The sequence below is a fragment of the Erythrolamprus reginae genome, chromosome 2, assembly GCF_031021105.1.
Source record: "Erythrolamprus reginae isolate rEryReg1 chromosome 2, rEryReg1.hap1, whole genome shotgun sequence".
Taxonomy (NCBI): domain Eukaryota; kingdom Metazoa; phylum Chordata; class Lepidosauria; order Squamata; family Dipsadidae; genus Erythrolamprus; species Erythrolamprus reginae.
This window is the reverse complement of record NC_091951.1, coordinates 28,696,220-28,720,451: the sequence shown is the minus strand read 5'-3', so window position 1 is coordinate 28,720,451 and position 24,232 is coordinate 28,696,220. Positions and strand designations below refer to the sequence as shown.

At 43.0% G+C, this 24,232-nt stretch overlaps 1 protein-coding gene across 1 annotated transcript; it reads left to right on the top strand.

Moving 5' to 3' along the window:
- Positions 1-10,582: 10,582 nt before the first annotated feature.
- On the top strand, positions 10,583-23,254 carry LOC139163088 (zinc finger protein 135-like). Its single transcript, XM_070744029.1, has 3 exons — positions 10,583-10,835; positions 12,902-14,094; positions 21,351-23,254. Exons 2-3 carry the CDS (start codon positions 13,478-13,480, stop codon positions 21,955-21,957), a joined length of 1,224 nt encoding a protein of 407 aa, XP_070600130.1. The 5' UTR covers positions 10,583-10,835; positions 12,902-13,477; the 3' UTR covers positions 21,958-23,254.
- The last annotated feature ends 978 nt before the right edge of the window (positions 23,255-24,232 follow it).

Genomic DNA, 24,232 nt, shown 5'->3' with positions numbered 1-24,232 from the left:
CATTGCTTTGACCATTTATCTAGTAAAGCTAAATCATTTACCATATTACAGACGCCTCCAGGAATATCAACCCTATTGCACACTTTAGAGTCATCGGCAAATAGGCAAACCTTCCCTACCAAACCTTCCCCTATGGATGGTAGGCACTATGGTGCGCTTATGTATGCCCCTTACTATATTCATGTCAGGTGCCACTCTGCTCAAAATTGGTTATCTATCTTCTTGCAAGGAGTCAATTTGGAGACGTTATCCACAGAATTAGCAACATATATGTTGAATAAATATAAACAAAAGGTGGGATAATAATGACAGCTGTCTTGATAGTCTAGTCCAGTGTTTCCCAGCCTTGGCAACTTGAAGATAGCTGGTCTTCAACTCCCAGAATTCCCCAGCCAGCAAATGCTGGCTGGGGAATTCTGGGAGTTGAAGTCCAAATATGTTCAAGTTGCCAAGGTTGGGAAACACTGGTCTAGTCGTTAAAGTGCAGTGATGCTGGCTGACTCTCCCACAGCCTGGAATTCCATCCTAATGGTGCTCAAGGTTGAATCAGCCTTCTATCCTTCTGAGGTTAGTAAAATGAGGACCTAGATGGTTGGGGATAATATGCTGATACTGTAAACAGAGAGGGGTATAAAAGTACCGTGGGGTGGTATATAGGTTTAAATGCAATTGTTCTAATAAAGAAATAGCTTTAAATGGGATCACCAGTGACTTCAATTAAAGGAAGAAATCCGCTGCAGCTCGCACTACAAAGATGCTACATGGGCAATCTAGGGATTTTCATTGTGTGCTATGTGTGCTTCTACCCACAGTTAAATCGGCCATGGAGGCAGAAATAGAAGCACAGTAATAAAGAGCCTCCCATTTCCAGGCCCCAAAAGCCAAGCCAGAAGGGTATGTTGGTCGATGATACTGAAACACGATGAGAGGTCTATGAGATACACAATGATTTCCCCCCATCTATTTGAAACCCTCCAGAAGTCTGAGAATTGCAGCCAATGTTGTCTGGGTACAATCATTTTTCAGTACAGAAACAAAAATTATCATGATCGAAACATTTAAATATGTCAAAGGGTTAAATAAAGTTCAGGAGGGAAGTGTTTTTAATAGGAAAGTGAACACAAGAACAAGGGGACACAATCTGAAGTTAGTTGGGGGAAAGATCAAAAGCAACGTGAGGAAATATTATTTCACTGAAAGAGTAGTAGATCCTTGGAACAAACTTCCAGCAGACGTGGTTGGTAAATCCACAGTAACTGAATTTAAACATGCCTGGGATAAACATATATCCATTGTAAGATAAAACACAGGAAATAGTATAAGGGCAGACTAGATGGACCATGAGGTCTTTTTCTGCCGTCAGACTTCTATGTTTCTATGTTTCTATAATAGTAATTTTAATAATCATATTGGTATTATGGAGAGGGGCGGCATACAAATCTAATAAATAAATAAATAAAAAATAGTAATACAATTAGGGGAAAATCTTTTATCAGTTTGGTCTTTTTTTAGGTTCTAACCTCTGTTCTGTTCTTTTGGTTAACATTGGTAAAACAAACCCCATGTTAAAAAGTACAGTATTCTGTTTCTTTTATTTTTAACTGTTAATTTATCCATCTCAGCACATTCTAGTTTTTTTTTAAATAACACTTTCATGTTGGAATCTCTTCATTTTTCCATTGTTGTTCAAACACAATTCTTGCTGCCATTAATACATTTAAAATTAAGTAATTTTTCCCTATATTATACTGTTCTGCTAGTATACCCAACAAAAATATTTCTGGTTTCAAATCCATATGATGCTTTATCATTTTTTTTAACCAAGTAAAAAAAAATTCTTTTTATTATTAAAGGAGTAAGTCTGCGGAGAGGGGTGGCATACAAATCTAATAAATTATAATACTAAAAAATTATTATTATTAATTTTTCTTCAAATTGTGATTTATATTGAAGGACAAAATCTTTCAAAATAAGACTAACTTCTGTGGCTGAAATATGTTCACCTTCAATATTTGAATTGTTTTGTGGAAAATAGATGTCTGATTATGTGAAAAATACATTAATTTTTCCAATAATTCATAGTTGAAAAAAAGATTCCAGAATTTTGGGACATTTGTCTAAACTTAAAAAATATGAACAGACAGGCTCAAATAATTGTAAAACACACTCTTAACTTTTGAATATCCTAAAAAAAATTGTATTCAACATTTGTGTCCTCACAAAATTGTTTTAAAGTAGCCACACAAACAGTAAAACTACTAAAATAAAAATAAATTGTCATTGTTAGTATTATCAATTGGCATGGCACATGATGCTGTGTTGATTGCATTTGACAAAATATGTGCATTACAACCTACTAGTATTTTCTTTTGGAGTAAATCTTGTAGATCCACCAAAATTTGTGTTTGTATTATCAGCCGTTAGTGCAACAGCTTTAGATTTCAAATTGTTTTCATTTATTAATCTATAGGTGGTTTTGACAAAATTTCAGCAATTTCACCCTCAATGGATTCTAAATTTAAAAATTTTATTTGATTGCCCTTGATAACATAATACCTTGCTACTACAGTGGTACCTCTACTTAAGAACGCCTCTACTTAAGAACTTTTCTAGATAAGAACAGAGTGTTCAAGATTTTTTGCCTCTTCTTAAGAACCCTTTTCTACTTAAGAACTTGAGCCCAGAAAAATTTCCCAGGAAATTTGAGAGTGGCACGAAGGCCCGGCCAGTTTCCTGCCATTCCCCCTTTAATCCTGGCCATCTCGAGGTTTTCTGGGCTGCCAGAGGAGCCTTTCGGTGGCACTTAAGGAGGGTTTGGCAGTCCAGAGCGAACAAAGCATTTTCCATTCTCTGGGCACTTGGAGAGGGAATAAACCTCTGCCAGTGCCCAGAGAAAAGAAACACTCCCTTTACTCTGGGCAGCTCAGAGCGAACGGAACCGTTTCCTTTCTCTGGGCGCTTGGAGAGGGAATAAACCACTTCACTGTGGTGACTCCTTCGCGCTGCCTCCCATACACCCAGCGTGCGGTTGCCTCCTGGAGCACCCGGGCGCGGAAAGGGAAAAGAGGGTGCTTCGCCCAGGCTGGATCAATTCGGCTTCAGCCAAACTGAGGAGTCACCATAATGAAGGAAAGGTGCTGGCTACAAAGCGAGTGAGCAAGAGGAGGGGGGAGCCCTTCAGTATGGAGAGGAAGAGGTAGCAGCAGCAGCAGCAGCAGCCATCTTTCGGTCAAAAGAGCGGGCGGTCCCTCCCTCACCAGCCTGGGTTTGTCACTCTGGCACAGTGTATGCGAGGCAGCCTTGTGCCGGGTGTATGGGAGGCGCGTGCTCCTCCTCGCCGCCTCAGAGTCCCTCTTAAAAAAAAAAAAAAAAAAGGCTTAAACTTTTGGATTTTTTTGATTCACCTCACCTCACCTTCCTTCGGCAGCAACTGTTCTTCCTCCTTATCCTACCCAAATTCCGAGCTTTTATTTATTTCCTAATGGGTTTGCATGCATTATTTGCTTTTACATTGATTCCTATGGGAAAAATTGCTTCTACTTACAAACTTCTACGTAAGAACATGGTCAGGGAACGAATTAAGTTCTTAAGCAGAGGTACCACTGTATTGGATACAATTTGGTTTCATTCTGATTTGATGCATCAGATAAAATTGTTACAAATGCTGCATTTTTTAAGTCTTCTGCAAGTATTTTATCACAGTAATTTTAAAATACTGATTTAATAATAGCCTCACATTTTATCCTGGCACATGATAATTCAGCATTGTAAAACTTTTTCAAGAATTTAGTTGTACAATCCATACTACGAAAACTTTGATTAGTATTTGTAGTATTTTGTAGTAACTATGAATTATGGCATGAAATGCAAATGTTCCCTCCATTACAGCTGTTTTTCATCTTCAGAATAATTAGAAGTTTTTTTAAAAAATTGTTACTTTACTATTGCTGGAAGCTAATGCATCTAATGATTTCTTATGTTTGTTGGCGTTCAAGTGTTTCATTATAGCTGCTCTGCCTCCAACTGCAATACAAAATTCTCTGCAAATATTGCAGAAAACAATGGTGTCTCTCATTGATATGAGGAATGCAAATTCTTTTTTCAATTGATCATTGAAACGTCATTTCCTCTTTTTTGATTTTTCCAATCCTTAAATGAAACTAAAAATAAAAAATAAAATATAGAGCACACGAACGATGCAAGCACTTTATGAATAAATGAAATTAATTAATTAATTAATAACAAAAGCAATAAAACTTTTCTAAATCTATATTTAAATTATTTTACACTTTTGTAGAAAACAGGGTTGTATAAAATTGAATTAATTAATTAATAAAACATGAATTTTATTTACTTGAGTATAACATTCACTGAGAATGAAATAATTTCGTATTTCCATTAGAAGTAAACACGAAGCATAATATAGAGGCAATGGTGGGAGACTAGTGCGAGACACGTGAAGTTCTCTTGGGCCCTGCACACGCATTTCATAATCGTGTCTTTCCGAACTGTACCATCACATGACGTGTAACAGTTCGGCGCGGCATCTTGGAATACAGAGATTAACAGATTTGTTTTAAAATATCAAAAAGGAGGATGGATTGGAGGACACTTACAAAAGAAGGACTGTCCTCCCTAAAGTCTGCGGAGAGGGGTGGCATACAAATCAAATAAATTATTATTATTATTATTATTATTATTATTATTATTAATTAGTATTAGAATTAATGGATTTGGTGGGCTGGATCTGTCCTGTAGGCCAACGTTTCAGGTTAACTGCTCTAGACCTTTCTGTCCTCTATCATCCTCTGGAGTCCATTTAAACCCATGCCGAATGCTTGGGTGGCTCCATCCAGCCACCTCATTCTCTTTCGTCCCCTTTTCCTTTTGCCCTCAGTCATTTACAGCAGTGTTTCCCAACCTTTTTTGAGCCGCGGCACATTATTCATATTTTCAAAATCCTGGGGAACATTGAAAGGGGGGCGGGCGGGGGGGGCGGGCTAAATAAAAGTTTGGACAAAAAAAACCCTCTCTCTTCCTCCCTTTCGCTCTATTTCTCCCTCTTTCTCTCTTTTCCTTCCTTCCCTTCTTTCTCTCTCTCCATCCCTCTTTCTTTCTTTCTCTCTTTTTTGCTCTCTTTCTCTCTCCCTCCTTCCCTTCCTCTCTGTCTTTCTCTCTCCCTTGCTCTCTCTCTCTGTGTCTCTCTTGCTATCTCTTTCTTGCTTTTTTCTCTCTCTTGCTCTCTCTCTCTCTTTCACTGTCTTGCTATATGTCTCTTTCTTTCTCTTTGCCTCTCTTGCTATCTCTCTTCCTTTCTCTTTCTCTCTCTCTCTGCCTCTCTTGCTAAGTCTCTTTTTCTCTTGCTGTCTGTCTTTCTTTTTCTCTCTCTCTGCCTCTCTTGCTATGTCTCTCTTTCTCTCTCTCTTTCTCTATCTCTCTTTCTCTGTATCTCTTGCTGTCTCTCTTTCTTGCTCTGTCTCTCTTTCTCTGCCTCTCTTGCTATGTCTCTCTTTCTCTCTCTCTCTGCCTCTCTTATATGTCTCTCTTTCTTTCTCTCTCTCTCTCAGCTGACTGCAAGCGGGAGCCCTGAGGGTGGCAGCTGGGCGTGCTGCTGGACACCGTATATGCCAGGCCCGCAGCGCCAGCATGTACGACGTCCAGCAGCACGTCCAACCGCCACCGTCAGGGCTCCCGCTTGCAGTCAGCTGAGAGAGAGAGAGAGAGAGCTCCCTCTCGCCGCCGCCTGGAGCTCCCTCTCGCCGCCGCCATCTCCCCGCGACTGCCTGCAGCCGCTGCAGCCGCCCCCCCTCCTACCGCCAGTGCCCTCCCGCCGGGCCACACAGGACACTTGCCGCCGACGCCAGGGAAGCTCCAGCTGGGCGGGGCGCTGCCGGTACTTCCGTCCTGGGCTCCCGCTCGCAGCTGTCCCCCGGCTCCTGCTCGATGCCGCGGTTTTCGGCGCTCTCCTGCTGGGCCCCAAATAAGGAAGGCGGGAAAAAGGCGCGAAGAATGGAGCTCTCCTTCTTCCTGCCTTCCTTCTTTGGGGCCCAGCAGGAGAGCGCCGAAAACCGCGGCATCGAGCAGGAGCCGGGGGACAGCTGCGAGCCGGAGCTCCAGGTCGGCACCGGCAGCGCCCGCCCAGCTGGAGCTTCGCGGCACACCTAGCCGTGTCTGTGCCGCGGCACACCAGTTGGGAAATGCTGATTTACAGCATTAGGCTTTTCTCCGGTGAATCCTTCCTTCCAGTTTGGCAGCCAAAGTATTTAATTTCCTCCTGAGGATGTAAAGGGCAGTCAGGGTTGATCTCCATTAGGACTGATTGCTTTGATCACCTTGCAATCCAAGGGATTTGCAGGAATCTTCTACAGCACCATAGTTCAAAGGCCTCAATTCTTTGGTGCTTAGCCGTTCTTATGGTCCAACTTTGACAGCCATACAAAGCCTTGACTATATGCACTTTTGTTGACAGGGTAAGTGTCAGCGTTCCAAATAGCACCTGAGGAATAAATCAAGTCCCAGTCCAATTCTGTCAATCAGAGCTCGATTTATTAACAGAACCATGTTGGCTATGCCATGGTCATTCTGATTCTGAATAGTTCCCAGAATCCCACCTGGATTAAGGTTCATCTTACATCCCCCACACCCACAAGTTCATCATGAGAGCCAGTCCGTGTGCAATGGCTTATCAACTTCCTCTTCTCTTCAGTTGAGGCAGAACAAATGGTGACCTTGGCTTGGAGAAAGGAATCTTTGGTTCTGTCTAGTAACTTTCCCCTTAGACTACTCACTACCCCTCCCATCCCCCCCTTGTGTTGTGTCAGGCCGAACTCTCTAACTCCACATGAAGGCTTCGGCCTGACAGTAGGCTTTAATACATCTTTGCTAAACTCACTGGTGGTAAATGCCACCTATAAAACATTTTGTATACATTTTCCTAATATGCCGTTGACATTGCTAGTGTAGAAATTGAGGCGGCCAGCTTTTAGAAATGCAGATTTGGTAATCCATTCAGAAAGACTGGGTCAGACAGGAAACTCTAAATAAGCAGTTAGGGAAACCAAAAGGGTAGAGAGGATTAGCTCAGACAAGCACCCAGGACAATGATGGCGAACCTATGGCAAAGGTGACACGCATAGCCATATCTACTGGCATGTGAGCCATTGACCTAGCTCAGCTCCAGCATACCTGTGAGCACTGGCTAGCTAATTTTTGGCTCGCATTGAGGATCTGGGAGGGCATTTTTAGCTTCTGGAGTGCCTCCAGGGAGATGGGTGAGGGCGTTTTTGCTCTCCCCAGGCTCCAAAGAAGCCTCCGGAACCTGGGAAAGGTGAAAAATGGGCGTACCAGGCCCATCTAAAGTTGGGAAATAGGCTGTTTCTAGCCTCCAGAGGGCCTCCGGGGTGGGAGGCAGGGGAGGCATTGAATTGTGGGTGTCATAATGTGTGTGCACCTGCTTTTGGAACCCAAGGGAAAAAAGGTTCGCCATCACTGACACGTGACACTGACACAACGGCATGTGAACTGCATTTCTGCTTTTGCCTATATATCGAGCCATGACCCAATACGAATCTGATGACAGCCATTAGAATATTAAAGGACATGTTCTTGTGCAGGAACAGGAAGCTTAAATACAAAACCCCATCCACTCTCAACTCTATTTTGCCAGCTGTCTCAGAACTCGTTGGTTATGTTCATCATCAAACGTCCATTCCAATCAGACTCCATTTTCTTTGTTTGTTTGTCAATTATAGGATGGTAATTTGTACCATTTTATTTTATACTTCACCAGAAGAGCCCTTCACTCCTCCACTCGAAACAGAATACCCTACAACAGTGATTTTCAACCTTTTTTGAGCCGCGGCACATTTTTTACATTTTAAAATCCTGGAGCACACTCTCCTCTCTTTTTCCATCCCTGTCTCCTCCCCACCCTTGTGTGTGTATTTTTATACACACTTTTGAACCGTTTCCAAAAACAGGTGAGGGCTGGGGGGGGTGTTTCTCTCTTATTCTTTGGGTGCTTTTTATCATATGCTTTAAATCAAGAGTCACTTCTCTCTCTCTTTTGTTTCTCTCTTTTTCCTCTCATTCTCTGTCTCAATCATTTTCTCATTTCTCTTTTTTTCCTCCCCTTTTTGCTCATTTCTCTCTCTCTCTCCATTCCTCTCCTTTTCTCTCTCTCTCTCTTGCTTTCTTTCTCTCTCTCTCTTGCTTTCTTTCTCTCTGACACTTTCTTTCTCTTTCCTTTCTTTCTCTTGCTTTCTCTCTCTCTCCTCTATCTTTCTCTTTCTTTCTTTCTTTTTCTTTCTCTCTCTCTCTCACACACACACTCTCTCTGCAAAAAGTTGCAAGACCGGAACCTGAGCTTCCTTCTTCGTGGCACACCTGACCATGTCTCACGGCACACTAGTGTGCCACGGCACACTGGTTGAAAAACACTGCCCTACAAGACTAGACTTTCAATCCTGGGCCTAGAAAGCTTAGAACTAAGACGCCTTAAACATGATCTAAGTATTGCCCACAAGATCATATGCTGCAACGTCCTGCCTGTCAGCAACTACTTCAGCGTCAACCACAACAACACAACAGATTTAAACTTAATATGAACCGCTCCAAACTTGACTGTAAAAAATATGACTTCAGTAACCGAGTTGTCGAAGCGTGGAACTCATTACCGGACTCCATAGTGTCACCCCCAAACCCCCAACACTTTACCCTTAGACTATCCACGGTTGACCTCTCCAGATTCATAAGAGGTCAGTAAGGGGCGAGTACAAGTGCACTAGAGTGCCTTCCGTCCCATCCTATTGCTCTCCTATATCTCCTATACCTTTCTTCTATTCCTATATCTCTTCTTCTATTCTTTCATTGATATGTTTTATTCCTATATCTTCTCTTCTGTTCTTTCTTAGATATATTTTACTATTTTTTTATTTATTTTGTCAATACACAATGAGACTTTTAGTGGGTATATATATATATATACACATAGTAAAATACAGTAATACCTCATGATACGAACTTAATTGGTGCAAGGAGGAGGTTCGTAAGACGAAAGGTTCGTAAGACGAAACATTGTTTTCCATAGGAAACAATGTAAAGTCAATTAATCCGTGCAACCAAAAAACCCCCCGCAAAAAAAAACGCTTTCGATGACTGCTGGGAAGCCGCGCGGCTGTTTTAAAAGGTGACAGCCGGCCTGGGGGGCTTCCCAGCACCCCCCAAACCCGGATTCGGGGTTCGGGGGGTGCTGGGAAGCCCCCCAGGCCGGCTGCGACCTTTTAAAACACCCGCGCCGCTTCCCAGCTGTCTCCCGAAGCCGAACGCGGAAGTTCGGCTTTAGCGTTCGGCTTCAGGAGACAGATGGGAAGCGGCGCGGCTCTTTTAAAAGGTCGCAGCTGGCCTGGGGGCTTCCCAGCACCCCCCGAACCCCGAACCCCGAAGTTCGGCAAAAGTTTGGGGTTCGGGGGGGTGCTGGCAAGCCCCCCAGCCCGGCTGCGACCTTTTAAAACACCTGCGCCGCTTCGCAGCTGTCTCCTGAAGCCGAACGCTAAAGCCGAACTTCCGTGTTCGGCTTCGGGAGACAGCTGCGAAGCGGCGCGGGTGTTTAAAAGGTCGCAGCCGGCCTGGGGGGCTTCCCAGCAACCTCCCGAACCGAACCCGGGGTTCAGCAAAATTTTGCCTCTTCTTACGAACTTTGTTCGAGTTACGAACCGGCGTTCGGGAGGCTTCTGGGAAGCCCCGCCGCCCGGCTGTTACCTTTTAAAACAGCCGCGCGGCTTCCCAGCAGTCTCCGAACGCCGGTTCGTAACTCGGAAAAAGTTCGTAAGAAGAGGCAAAATTTTTCTGAACCCCGGGTTCATATCACGAGTTGTTCGTAAGACGAGGGGTTCGTATCTTGAGGTACCACTGTACATGATGAAGGTTATAGAGAAGATACTCATAGTAAAATATACTGTATCTATGAAAGAATAGAAAAGAAGATATAGTAATAGAACATATCAATGAAAGAATAGAAGAAGAGATATAGGAAAAGAAGAAAGGTATAGGAGATATAGGAGAGCAATAGGACAGGGGATGGAAGGTGCTCTAGTGCACTTGTACTCGCCCCTTACTGACCTCTTAGGAATCTGGAGAGGTCAACTGTGGATAATCTAAGATATAATCTATAACCTTCGTTATGTATTTTACTATGTATATACCCACTAAAATCCTCATTGTGTATTACTGTATTGGACAAAATCAATAAATAAAAAATAAATAAAAAATTTATTCCCGGCTTGTATGTGAACTCTATGGATTTTTCTTTCAACAGGTGATGTGCCCCAGACAGTCCTTTCTCTGGGTGGCAAAGTCAGGCTGCAAGCTGTGGTTGAGTTGTAGTCTCGCAGTGGCAACGTTTCATTCCTCTCTTCCGTTGGAAAACGGCAGTTCGTTAAGGGGGCGGGAGGAGAATCCAGAGAAAGAATGAGCGTATCTTCAGGCTCGCGGCGCTAGGTGGAGCTGTAATACAACAGCAGCCCCTGGAACACCATAACAGCTGAGTTGCGACATCCAACGGTTGGCAATGCAGCTGAGGCGAAAGCAGTTAAAACCAGCGAGTTTAATCCAAACGGGATGTCAAGGAGAGGAGAAGGGCAAAGGAACTACCTCTTCCGGCTCATTAATGGAAGGATGAAGGCGTGGCAAAGTGCGGTCGTGCTCCTCCTAGGGCGGAAGCAGCAGCTGGAAGGTGGGCAGCTTGGAGGGGCAGCTTGGAGAAGAAGCCGGCAGTCTGTAAGGCTCGTTGGGGTCCTCCGAGGGGCAAAAGCACAGAAGAAACGAAGCTGAAGCATGTAAGTTGCTGCTGGATGTTCTTTCTCTCCTCAACCATTATTACACTTATGCTGCATGATTTAAATGTGCTGCCTGTAAATTTTCTGCTGGGAAATGGGAGGGACTGAAATGGAAATGCCTGGAAACTAAAATGTTGTGAAGAACGGATGCAATATTTTGGGTGTGGCTTGTTCTAGAGCAGGGATAGGCAAAGTTGTCTCTTCAATGACGTGTGGACTTCAACGCCCAGAATTCCTGAGCTTCCATGATTGGTTCAGGAATTCTGGGAGTTGAAGTCCACAAGTCATAGAAGAGGCAACTTTGCCTACCCCTGTCTGGACTAAGGGAGACCTGTCAGCAGTACAGTATTCCGGTATTTGCGAGATTGCCACAAAAAGAAAAGGCCAATTTATTTTCAAAGCAGCAGAAGGCAATACAAGAAGAAATTGATAGAAGCCAATCAGTATTCCAGTATTAGAGGGGCTGCCACAGTACATTTATTTTCCAAAATTACATGGCAGGTCAAGAAACAATGGTTTGAAACTAATCAAGGTGGAAAGCAACCTGGAATTGAGAAACTTCCTAAAAGTGAGGACAATTAACCAGGGAACAGCTGGCCTTCACATCTTATGGGTGCTTCATCACTGGAGATTTTTAAGAAGAGACTGGATAGCTAGCTGTTTGAAAAGATATAGGGTCTCTTAACCTGAATTGGGAGTTGGGCTAGAAAAACCCACGAGGACCCATCCAGCTCTTGTTTGTAGTGTAAAATGTAGGAGATTTTAAAACTCTTTATTTTTTTTAATACTTCATGTCTGCCATCTCCCTTGGTCACTTCACATATGATTATCATGTTGTTTTCCTGGCAAGTTAAGAGCCCCATAGGTAAAATGGGTGATTTAAACCTTGTATAGGATTTGGGCACCATTTTATCTGTTAGCATCTCCACATTTCTAAATTCAGATCAAAACATTTGAATGCACTTCTAGAACATTTTGCATCCTGAAAAAACAGATAGATATATTCTATATAAATGAATTCTTCACAGCTCACATTAGAGAAACATCTTTCAGCTGTGGTGAGGGGGGCATTTGCCCAGGTTTACCTGGTGCACTAGTGGCGGCCCTATCTGGACCGGGACTCACTGCTCACAGTCACTCATGCCCTCATCACCTCGAGGCTCGACTACTGTAATGCTCTCTACATGGGGCTACCTTTGAAAAGTGTTTGGAAACTTCAGGTCGTGAAGAATGCGGCTGCGAGAGCAATCATGGGCTTCCCTAGGTATGCCCATGTTACACCAACACTCCGCAGTCTGCATTGGTTGCCGATCAGAATTCAAAGTGTTGGATATGACCTATAAAGCATGGCATCGGACCAGAATATCTCAGAGACCGCCTTCTGCCGCACAAATCCCAGCAACCGGTTAGGTCCCACAGAGTTGGCCTTCTCCGGGTCCCATCGACTAAACAATGTCGTTTGACGGGACCCAGAAGAGCCTTCTCTGTGGCGGCCCCGACCCTCTGGAACCAGCTCCCCCCAGAGATCAGAACTTCCCCCACCCTCCTTGCCTTTCGTAAAGTTCTTAAGACCCATCTCTGCCGTCAGGCATGGGGGAACTGACACATTTCCCCCGGGCCTATACAGTTTATACATGGTATGTTTGTGTGTTTGTTTGCTTTTAATAATGGGGTTTTTAGTGTTTTTAAATTATTAGATTTGTTCTTACACTGTTCTTGTTATTGTTGTGAGCCGCCCCGAGTCTACGGAGAGGGGCGGCATACAAATCTAATTAATAATAATAATAATAATAATAATAATAATAATAATAATTTAGACATGCATTTGTGTGTGATTTACACAAGTCAATAAAAGAATATTGTGATTGATGTGATATTTGAACTTGGATCTGATAATTTTGTTCATGCCAAATGAATCACAATTAATGTTAGAGCTGAACCTAAAACTCTGATGGTTCTTCTTTCGTGATAATATATGATGGTTGGGGTTTTTTGGCTGTGTTGACATGTCCTACAGCAAATTTTTAAATAATAATGAAACTAATCTATTAATATCTATGTTACAGACAAGGAGGATGGCAAGAACACTCTGGACAGTAGAGAATGAGAAAGAGTCTTAAAATGCAACATCAATCAACATGTTTTCCATTTTCTCCAGAAAGTGTAAACTCTTCTCCTACCTCAGCAGATGAGAGACAAGGGAGAAAATAACTAAAACAAAGTTTTGAGCTGGAAAAAATAAAGTATGTCGAACTGAAGGAAATATTACATAAGAGGTCAAGGGGGATAATATTGAAATAAAGAAAAAGTGTAAATAACTGGATGCCGGTGGAAAGGAAAGAATAAGGGACATTTAAGGATGAAAGTCTTTGACGAAAGAAATAGTGGCTTGAATCAAAGAATATCCAAGTAATAGATCAGAAATATTTTTGGCCTCCTTAAAAATCCAAGAATTTCCTTGTGGAAAATCCCCACAGACTGTCTATTGTGGGATAAACACAGATTGCAGGTCACAGCTGATATGAAAACCCATACAAATAGTTGGAGTGCGGAAAAAAGTGTAACCAAAAAATCTTTGTGATTTATGGCAAGAATCATACAAGCCCTACTACCAGTACTCCCAATGTAGCAAGATATTTAGCATGCAGACCAATCTGGTGAAACCCAAGAAAACTCATACTAGGGGAAAACTCTTTGAATGTCCGGATTGTGGGAAAAAATTCACACAGAATTCTGACCTGGTGATACACCAGAGGACTCACACAGGAGACAAACCATATGAGTGTCCAAACTGTGGGAAAAGTTTCAGTCAGAATTCCCACCTGGTGGCACATCAAAGGATTCACACAGGAGAAAAACCATATGAATGTCCAGTTTGTGGGAAAGGTTTCTGTCAGAATTCAGCCCTGGTGGGACATCAGAGGACTCACACAGGAGCGAAACCATATGAGTGTCCAGACTGTGGGAAACGTTTCAGTCAGAATTCCAATCTGGTGAGACATCAGAGGACTCACACAGGAGAAAAACCATATGAGTGTTCGGATTGTGGGAAAAGTTTCCAGTATAAATTCAACCTGGTGAGACATGAAAGAACTCACACAGGAGAGAAACCATATGAGTGTCTTGAATGTGGGAAAAGTTTCAGCCTGAATTCTTATTTGGTGATACACTTGAGGACTCACACAGGAGAGAAACCGTATGAATGTCCGGATTGTGGGAAAGATTTCACTACTAGGTATAGCCTTATAAATCATGTAAGGTTACACATAGGGGAGTAACCATGCAACAACCTAGGTTGCAGAGAAACATTGTTTTGCGCAAAATCCCTGCCTTATAACACACAAGAAATTGCACTTGAGGCAAAACTTGATGTGTGGGGAGGAATCTTGAACTTTGTTTCTTGTCTCATTTGTAACCCAGATAAGCATTTACCATTTAATTTTTGCAAGATTCTTTTTTTAGGGAAAATCTACCCTATAGCACTTTATGGTGCTGAATTCTGGGCAATAACAAAAGAGACTGAAAGCTATCTCCATGGCGTGGAAATGCAAACACTCTGTTGGATATCGGGCATCTCCCTTTTCGATTACATCACAAATGACACTATTCAACAGCACTTTGATGTGGCACCAATTATAAAGAAGATGAGAAAAGGTCGACTCCACAGGTGAGATGTCCAGAGAATGACACCTGTTACTGACCAAGACTGCCTATCAATTAAAAGCCAATAGCCGCCGACCTTGCAGAGTTGACAAGACACCATCAACTAAGATATGCAAGCCTTAGGCCTGTGGCCTGGAGACTCAGCTGACCGTGCAAAATGGTGATCACTGATGCAAAAAGTGAACCCTGCATCTGACGGAATACGATAGAAAGAAGATTCTTTTTTACTGAAGCATGTCCTAGTATCAAACATAGAATAAAATAGACCAGAACAGGACAAATCAGAACAGAATAGAATACAATGACAGGACAGCAGAACAATTTGTATTATATCTGCCACCCTGAGTTATTTCTACATATAATAAAGGGTGATATAAACATGTAAATGTATATTTTTATTCAGTAGCAAAATATATATGGCAGCTCAACTCATAAGACTCCACATGGTTTACAGCAATAAAATCTTATTACAGAAAGCAATAAATCCCATATGTTGCAAGTGGCAAAATGGAAAACGTCTGCTTTTAAAATATACTTGCCCTGCAAACACAGGGCACTTCTAGTACAGTTGATAAACATTTTGATAATCTCTGAATTCCCAAAAGGTGATTCTTGCTTTTGTTCAATTTAAAAGTTAAGCAAACCACCTAGTTTTAATAACTACGTTCATGTCAGGTGCCATTCTGGCTCAAAATTGCTTTCTCCTTGCAAGGAGTCAAATTGGAGAAGTTATCCACAGGATTAGCAACATATACATCGAATAATTATAAACAAAAGCCTGGTTCCAAATCAAGCAACTCTTCTTATCCCAGTCTTTAGGATAACAGCTTGAACCTCTTTGCTTTATGGAAGACCAGGAGGATAAAGGCTTACCAAACTTCATGGGGAAGAGTGTTTCATAGGTCAGGGTTTGCAATGGAAAAGGCACACTTCCTAGCTCTTATCAGATGGCAATATTTAAGGCAAGGATCTAGCAGTGCGTGCACCCTATCTGACCTGGTGGAACAGATGGATGCAAAAATAATAAAGGTGGGATAATAATGACAGCTGTCTTGGTAGTCTAGTGAGTAAAGTGCAGTGATGCTGGCTGACTCTCCCACAACCTGGAATTCCATCCTGACGGTACTCGAGATTGAGTCAGCCTTCCATCTTTTTGAGGTTAGTAAAATGAGGATCCAGATGCTTGGGGACAATATGCTGATACTGTAAACCGAGAGAGGTATAAAAGTATGTGGGGTGATATATTGGTTTAAATTTTATGGCTATAATGAAGAAATAGCTTTAAATGGGATCAACAACTTCAATTGAACCTTAAAGAAACAAATCCAGTGCATCTCGCTCATAATAATAATGTCCTGCCAGAAGCATATTGATTGATTGATTGCCCTTCTCCTTGTGGACTCAGGGTGACTTACAACAGTAAAAACATTTGGTTCCAAGCTTCTGTTACTTCTCCGTCGTGGGAAGCGGGGGCGTACATAAGCGCACTAGAGTGCCTTCCGTCCTCTGTCCTATAGTCTCTCCTATATCTCATATTTCTTCTCTACTATATCCTCTATAACCTTCATTGTGTATTATTGTGTATTGGACAAAATAAATGAATAAAAATAAATAAATGATAATAATATATTAAAGAACATGTTTTTGCATAGGAACAGGAAGCTCAAATACAAAACCCAGAGAAACTAAAACCCCATCCACTCTCAACTCCATTTTGCCAGCTGTCCCAGAATTCCTGTTGGTTATGTTCATCATCAAATTTCCTTTCCAATCACCCTCCATTTTATTTTATTCCCGGCCTCCACTGAACCACATGGAAATTTCTTCCAACAGGCGATGTGCCCCAGACTGAGAACGGTTCAGGTGTCTTTCCTGCTGCAGAGCCCTTTCTCTGGGTGGCAAAGTGAGGCTGCAAGCAAAGGATGAGTTGTAGTCTCACGCTGGCAATCTTTTATTCCTCTCTTCCGTTGGAAAACGGCACTTCATTTAGGGGGTGCGAGGGGAATTCTGTCTCCAGAGACAGTCAGAATGAGCGTGTGTTCAGGTTCGCGTCACTAGGTGGAGCTGTGTAACACAACAGCAGCCCTTGGAACACCGTGGCTCAGTTGCAATATCCAACGGTCGGCGGTGCAGCTGAGACGAAAGGAGTTAAAACCAGCGAGTGTTACTAGAAAGGATGTCGAAGAGAGGAGAAGGGCAGAGGAACTACCTCTTCCGGCTCCCCCACGGAAGGATGGAGGCGTGGCAAACTGCGGTCGTGCTCTTCCCAGGGCGGAAGCAGCTGCTGGAAGGTGGGTAGCTTGGAGTAGAAGCCGGCAGCAAATGGGGCTTGTTGGGGGTCCTCCGAGGGGCAAAAGCAGAGAAGAAACGCAGCTGAAGCATGTAAGCTGCTGCTTGAATGTTCTTTCTCTCCCCAAACGTTATTACACTTATCCTGCATGATTTAAATACGCTGCCTGTAATTTTCTGCTGGGAAATGGGGGAGACTGAAATGGAAATGCCTGGAGACTAAAATGTTGTGAAGAACGGATGCAATATTTTGGGTGTGGCTTAGTCTAGAACGGGGATAGGCAAAGTTGGCTCTTCAATGACATGTGGACTTCAACGCCCAGAATTCCTGAGCTTCCATGATTGGTTCAGGAATTCTGGGAGTTGAAGTCCACCAGGCAACTTCGCCTAGCCCTGTCAGGGACTAAGGGAGACCTGTCAGCAGTATTCCAGTATTTGCGAGATTGCCACAAAAAAGAAAAGGCCAATTTATTTTCAAACACCAGAAGGCAAGATAAGAAGCAGTGGATAGAAATCAATCAGTATTCTAGTACAGTGTTCCGGGGTTCGAACTTTGCAAAAAGTCTATACAGTACCACGGTTTTTCAAAAATATTAATTAAAAAATACTTCACGTTTTTTCCCCCTATACCACGGTTTTTCCTGTCCGATGACATCATATATCATCGCCAAACTTTTGTCCGCCTTTAATAAAAAAGATTAAAATAAACTTTAATAAATAAACATAGTGAGTAATAATCTAAATGGTTGCTAAGGGAATGGGAAATTGAAATTTAGGGGTTTAAAGTGTTAAGTGAAGACTTGTGATACTGTTCATAGCCAAAAATAGGGTATTTATTTCCGCATCTCTACTTCGCGGAAATGCGACTTTCGCGGGCAGTCTCGGAACGTATCCCCCACGAAAGTTGAGGGAACACTGTATTTGAGGGGCTGCCACAATAAACTTATTTTCCAAAGCATTATATACAGGGCAAGAAACAATGGTTGGAAGCTAATCAGGGACGGAAGCAAACTAGAACTGAGAAGAAACATCTTTTTTTAGAAAAAAGTTTTTATTGAAATATATATTTTAAAAAGACATTAGAGTAAGAAAGAAAAAAAGACATAAACATAACATACAAACAAACATTGATACAAATACAAATCATAGTATTTCCAAATGGGTTAACATCCATATTTTAACATTTCTGTCAATTCTGCCGCACGAATCCCAGTGTCCGGTCAGGTCCCACAGAGTTGGCCTTCTCAGGGTCCCATCAACCAGACGAGACCTAGTGGAAGAGTCTTCTCTGTTGAGACCCTGGCCTTCTGGAATCAGCTCCCCCTGGAGATTCACACTTCTCCCACCCTCCTTGTCTTCCGAAAAAGCTTAAAGACTTATCTATGTTGCCAGGCCTGGGGTCATTAGATCTTCTCCCTGACCAATGAGTGTTGAAGTGTGTTCTATGCAGTGAATGGTAATGAATGTTTTTAATTATATTGGAACTTTTAGGGTTATTAAATTATATTAATTGGATTTAGATGTACTGCTATGTTTTCTGTGATATGTTGTTAGCCACCCAGAGTCCCCGAAGAGGGGCGGCATACAAATCCAATCAATCAATCAATCAATCCATCTGTCTGGGTTGAGTTTGACTTGGGTTGAGTTTGACCTGATGAAGTGGACAAGGCCATTGGAGCTGTGAGTTCCGCCACCTGCTTACTGGATTCATGTTGCTCTTGGTTAGTTTTGGCCAGCTGAGAGGTGACACGGAGCTGGGTCCAGGAGATTGTCAACGCTTCTTTGGGGAGGGGGTCCTTTCCGGCTCCTTATAAGGAGGCAGGCGTGGACCCAGCCGTGCTTAATAACTATCGTCCAGTCTCCAACCTCCCCTTTATGGGGAAGGTTGTTGAGAAGGCACACCAGCTCCAGTGATCCTTGGAAGAAGCCGATTATCTAGGCCCTTAACAGTCAGTGTTCAGGCCCAGCTACAGCATGGAAACTGCTTTGGTCGCGCTGATGGTTGATCTGTGGCGGGCCTGGGACAGGAGCTTATCCTCTGTCCTGGTGCTTCTTGACCTCTCAGCGCCTTTTGATACCATCGACCATGGTATCCTTCTGCGCCGGCTGGAGGGGTTGGGAGTGGGAGGCACTGTCCTTCAGTGGCTCTCCACCTACCTCTCCGGTCGTCGCAATCGGTGTTAGTGGGGGGTCAGAGGTCGACTTCTAGGTCTCTCCCTTGTGGGGTGCCTCAGGGGTCAGTTCTCTCCCCCAACTATTTAATATTTACATGAAACCGCTGGGTGAGATCATCCAGGGGCATGGGGTGAGGTATCATCAGTACGCTGATGATACTCAGCTGTACATCTCCACCCCATGTCCAGTCAGTGAAGCAGTGGAAGTGATGTGCCGGTGCCTGGAGGCTGTTGGGGTCTAGATGGGTGTCAACAGGCTCAAACTCAACCCTGACAAGATGGAGTGGCTGTGGGTTTTGCCTCCCAAGGACAATTCCATCTGTCTGTCCATCACCCTGGGGGGGGGAATTATTGACCCCCTCAGAGAGGGTCCGCAACTTGGGCGTCCTCCTCGATCCACAGCTCACATTAGAGAAACATCTTTCAGCTGTGGCGAGGAGGGCGTTTGCCCCAGTTCGCCTGGTGCACCAGTTGCGGCCCTATTTGGACTGGGAGTCACTGCTCACAGTCGCTCATGCCCTCATCACCTCGAGGTTCGACTACTGCAACGCTCTCTACATGGGGCTACCTCTGAAAAATGTTCGGAAACTTCAGATCGTGCAGAATGCGGCTGCGAGAGCTATCATGGGCATTCCCAGATATGCCCATGTTTCATCATCACTCCGCAGCCTGCACTGGCTGCCAATCAGTTTCCAGTCATAATTCAAAGTGTTGGTTATGACCTATAAAGCTCTACAGGGCATTAGACCAGAATATCTCCGGGACCGCCTTCTGCCGCACGAATCCCAGTGACCGATTAGGTCCCACAGAGTTGGTCTTCTCCGGGTCCTGTCGATGAAACAATGCCGTCTGGCGGGACCCAGGGGAAGAGCCTTCTCTGTGGCGGCCCCAGCCCTCTAGAATCAGCTCCCCCCAGAGATTAGGACTGCCCCCAGCCTCCTTGCCTCTCGCAAACTTTTAAAAACTCATCTATGTCACCAGGCATGGAGGAACTGATATACAGTAGTCCCTCACCTATCGCTGGTGTTACGTTCCAGACCTGGCCGTGATAGGTGAAATCCGCGATGGGGAATTTATTGACTGATAGTACTTATTTAAGTATTTATATTGTAATTGTTTGGTAAGTTTTCATTGTTTTAAGTGTTTATAAACCCTTCCCACACAGTATTTATTTTAGATACAGTATTTAAATACAGTATTTACAATTTTAGATATTTTTTTTTTTAAAAAACCTGCCGATCGAGTTCGGCGGGCTGTTTAAATCTGCCGATCAACTTCCTCAGAAACCCGCGATGAAGTGAAGCCGCAGTAGGTGAAGCGCAGTATAGCGAGGGACTACTGTATCCTTAGCTGCCTTTGACTTGGATGGTGTGTTTGGGTTGTATGACTGTTTTTAATAGGGTTTTTTAAAAAGACTGTTTTAACATTGGATTTGTATATGTTTTATTTGTTGTGAGCTGCTCCGAGTCCGGGCAGCATACAAATCTAATAAATTATTATTATTATTATTATTATTATTATTATTATTATTATTATATGATATTTGAACTTGGGTCTAGTAGTCTTATACATGCCAAATGAATCATATTTAATGTTAGCGGTGAACTTAGAACATTGATCTTTCTTCTTTCATGTCCTACAGCAAAATTTTAAATAACAATGAAACTAATCCATTAATATGTATCTTACAGAAACAGAGTACACCAAGAAGAACATTCTGGACAACAGAATGAGAAGCAGCCTTAAAATGCAAAAGAAGCAATCAATCAACATTTTTTCCGTTTCCTCCAGAAAGTGTAAAAATTCTTCTCCTTCCTCAGCAGATAAGAGACAAGGGAGAGAATAACAAAAACAAAGTTGGAGCTGGAAAAAATTGAGTATGTGGAACTGAAGCAAATGTTACCTAAGAAATCAATGTGGATGATATTGAAATAAAGGAAAAGTGCAAATATATGGAAGTTGATGGAAAGTGAAAGGAAAATGGACATTTATGAATGAATGCCTTGACGAAAAAAATAATGTCTTGAATCAAAGAATCCCCAAGTAAGAAATCAGAAATATTTTTGGCCTCTTCAAAAGTCCAAGAATATTTATGTAGAAAATCCCCACGGACTGCCTGTTGTGGGAAGGACACAGATTGCAGATGACAGCTGATATGAAGATCTATACAAATAGTTGTAATGCAGAAAAAGGTGTAACCAAAAAATCTTCCTCATGATTTATGGAAAGATCCATACAAGCCCCACGAGTACTCCCAATGTGGCAAAAGATTTAGCATGCAAACCAATCTGGTGAAACACAAGAAAACTCATTCTAGAGAGAAAATCTTTGAATGTCCGGATTGCGGGAAAAATTTCACACGGAATTCTGACCTGGTGATACACCAGAGGACTCACACAGGAGACAAACCATATGAGTGTCAAAAATGTGGCAAAAATTTCATTCAAAATTCCCACCTGGTGGAACATCAGAGGATTCACACAGGAGAAAAACCATACGAGTGTCCAGATTGTGGGAAAAGTTTCTGTCAGAATTCCCACCTGGTAGACCATCAGAGGATTCACACAGGAGAGAAACCGTATGAGTGTCCAGACTGTGGGAAAAGTTTCAGTCAGAATTCCAATCTGGTGAGACATCGGAGGACTCACACAGGAGAGAAACCATATGAGTGTTTGGATTGTGGGAAATGTTTCCAGGATAAATCCTACCTGGTGAAACATCAAAGGATTCACACAGGAGAAAAACCATATGAGTGTTTCGATTGTAGGCAAAGTTTCACTCACAGTTCCCACCTAATGGAACATCAGAGGACTCACACAGGAGAGAAACCATATGAGTGTCTTGAATGTGGGAAAAGTTTCAGTCGAAATTCCCATTTGGTGAGACACTTGAGAACTCATACAGGAGAGAAACCATATGAATGTCCGGATTGCGGGAAAGATTTCAGTACTAGGTATAGCCTTATAAATCATGTAGGGTTACACATAGGGGAATAACCATTCAACAACCCAGATTGCAGAAAAACATCGTTTAACATAAAATGTCTCCCTTACAACACAGAAGAAATTGCATTTGAGGCAAAACTTGATGTGTGTAGAGGAATCTTGAATTTTGAGACATTGGAGGACTCACGCTGTAGGATAAGAGTGTTTGGATTGTGAGAAATGTTTCCAGAATAATTCCAACATCAAAGGACTCACACAGGAATGTAACCATATAAGTGTCTGGTTTGTGGGAAAAGTTTCCGTTGGCATTCCGATTTGTGATATACTTGAGGACTCACATAAAAGTGAAACCACACAAAGGTCCAGATTGTGGGACAGATTTCCGTTATATATAAAGCCTTATAAATCATGTAATGTTATACATAGGGGAGTAACCATTCAAATCTGCAGATAGAAAAGAAAGGTTGTTTAGCAGTTTGCACAAAATTTCTTGTCAGAGGCAAGAAATTGCACTGGAGGCAAAATTTGATGTCTGCAGAAGAATTTTGAATTTTGTTTCTTGTCTCTTGTTTGTAGCCCAGATGAGCAATTTACCATTTAATTTCGTGCATGATTCCGTTTAATCTTTTTAGTGAATTCCATCTTGTAGCACTGTTATCACACCGAATGCTGTGGAGCAGCAACAGGGACCGAAAGCTATCTCCTTGCCATGGGAATGCAAGCACTGTTAGATATCGGGCAGCTCCCTCCTTGACCACATCACAAATCACACTATTTGACAGCATTTTGATAGGGCAGCCATTATAAAGAGAAGCCCGAATCCACTGATATGGACATGTCCAGAGAGCAACACCTTCCACTGTGACCAAGATTGCCTGCCAATTAGAAGTAAATGGCTGCCGACCTCGTGGGCATCCAAAAAAGAGATATGGCAAGACACCATCAACTAAGATTATTATTATTATTATTATTATTATTATTATTATTATTATTATTATTATTTATTAGATTTGTACGCTGCCCCTTTCCGTAGACTCGGGGCGGCTCACAACACAATAAAAACAGTTTATAACAAATCTAATAATTTACAATTTAAAATATTTTTAAAACCCATTATTAAACAGACAAACACGCAAGCATACCATACATAAATTGTATAGGCCCGGGGGAGATATCTCAGTTCCCCCATGCCTGACGACATAGGTGGGTTTTAAGGAGTTTGCGAAAGGCGAGGAGGGTAGGGGCAGTTGTAATCTCTAATCGCTGGTTCCAGAGAGTCGGGGCCGCCACAGAGAAGGCTCTTCCCCTGGGGCCCGCCAACCGACATTGTTTAGTTGACGGGACCCGGAGAAGGCCCACTCTGTGGGACCTAATCGGTCGCTGGGATTCGTGCGGCAGAAGGTGGTCTCGGAGATATTCTGGTCCGATGCCATGAAGGGCTTTAAAGGTCATAACCAACACTTTGAATTGTGACCGGAAATTGATCGGCAACCAATGCAGACTGCGGAGTGTTGGAGTAACATGGGCATACCTAGGGAAGCCCATAACTGCTCTCGCAGCTGCATTCTGCACGATCTGAAGTTTCCGAACACCCCATGAAGAGAGCATTACAGTAGTCGAACCTCGAGGTGATGAGGGCATGAGCGACTGTGAGCAATGACTCCTGGTCCAAATAGGGCCGCAACTGGTGCACCAGGCGAACCTGGGCAAACGCCCCCCTCGCCACAGCTGAAAGATGGTTCTCTAATGTGAGCTGTGGATCGAGGAGGACGCCCAAGTTGCAGACCCTCTCCGAGGGGGTCAATAATTCCCCCCCCCAAGGTGATGGACGGACAGGTGGGATATGCAAGCCTTGGGCCTGTGGCGTGGAGACACAGCTCACCATGCAAAATGGTGTTCAGTGATGTAAAAAGCAAACCCTGCACTTGCGAGAATACGCTAGAAAGAAGATTCTTTTTAGTGAAATATCTTATTATATGAGGAACAGAATAATATAGCGTAGTATAGCATAGCTTCCGGGTCCACCGTCTGCCGCATGAATCCCAGCATCTGGTTAGGTCCCACAGAGTCAGCCTTCTCCAAGTCCCGTCAACTAGACAATGTCACTTAGCAGGGCCTATGGGAAGAGCCTTCTCTGTGGGGGCCCCGGCCCTCTGGAATCAGCTCCACCCCAGAGATTCGTACTGCCCCCATCCTCGCCTTTCACAAGAATCTGAAAACCTATTTATGTTGCCAGGCATGGAGTCACCTCTGCCCAATGAGTGTGTGGTATGTTTGTGGTTTGAATCTGAATGAATGATTTTTTAATGCTTTAGCCTTTTTAGAA

Coding starts and splice junctions, on each gene's coding strand:
- LOC139163088 (XM_070744029.1), top strand. CDS start 13,478: ATGCAGACCAATCTGGTGAAACCCAAGAAAACTCATACTAGGGGAAAA. Junction 14,095..21,350: donor AGCCTTATAAATCATGTAAG/GTTACACATAGG, acceptor GATACACCAGAG/GACTCACACAGGAGACAAAC.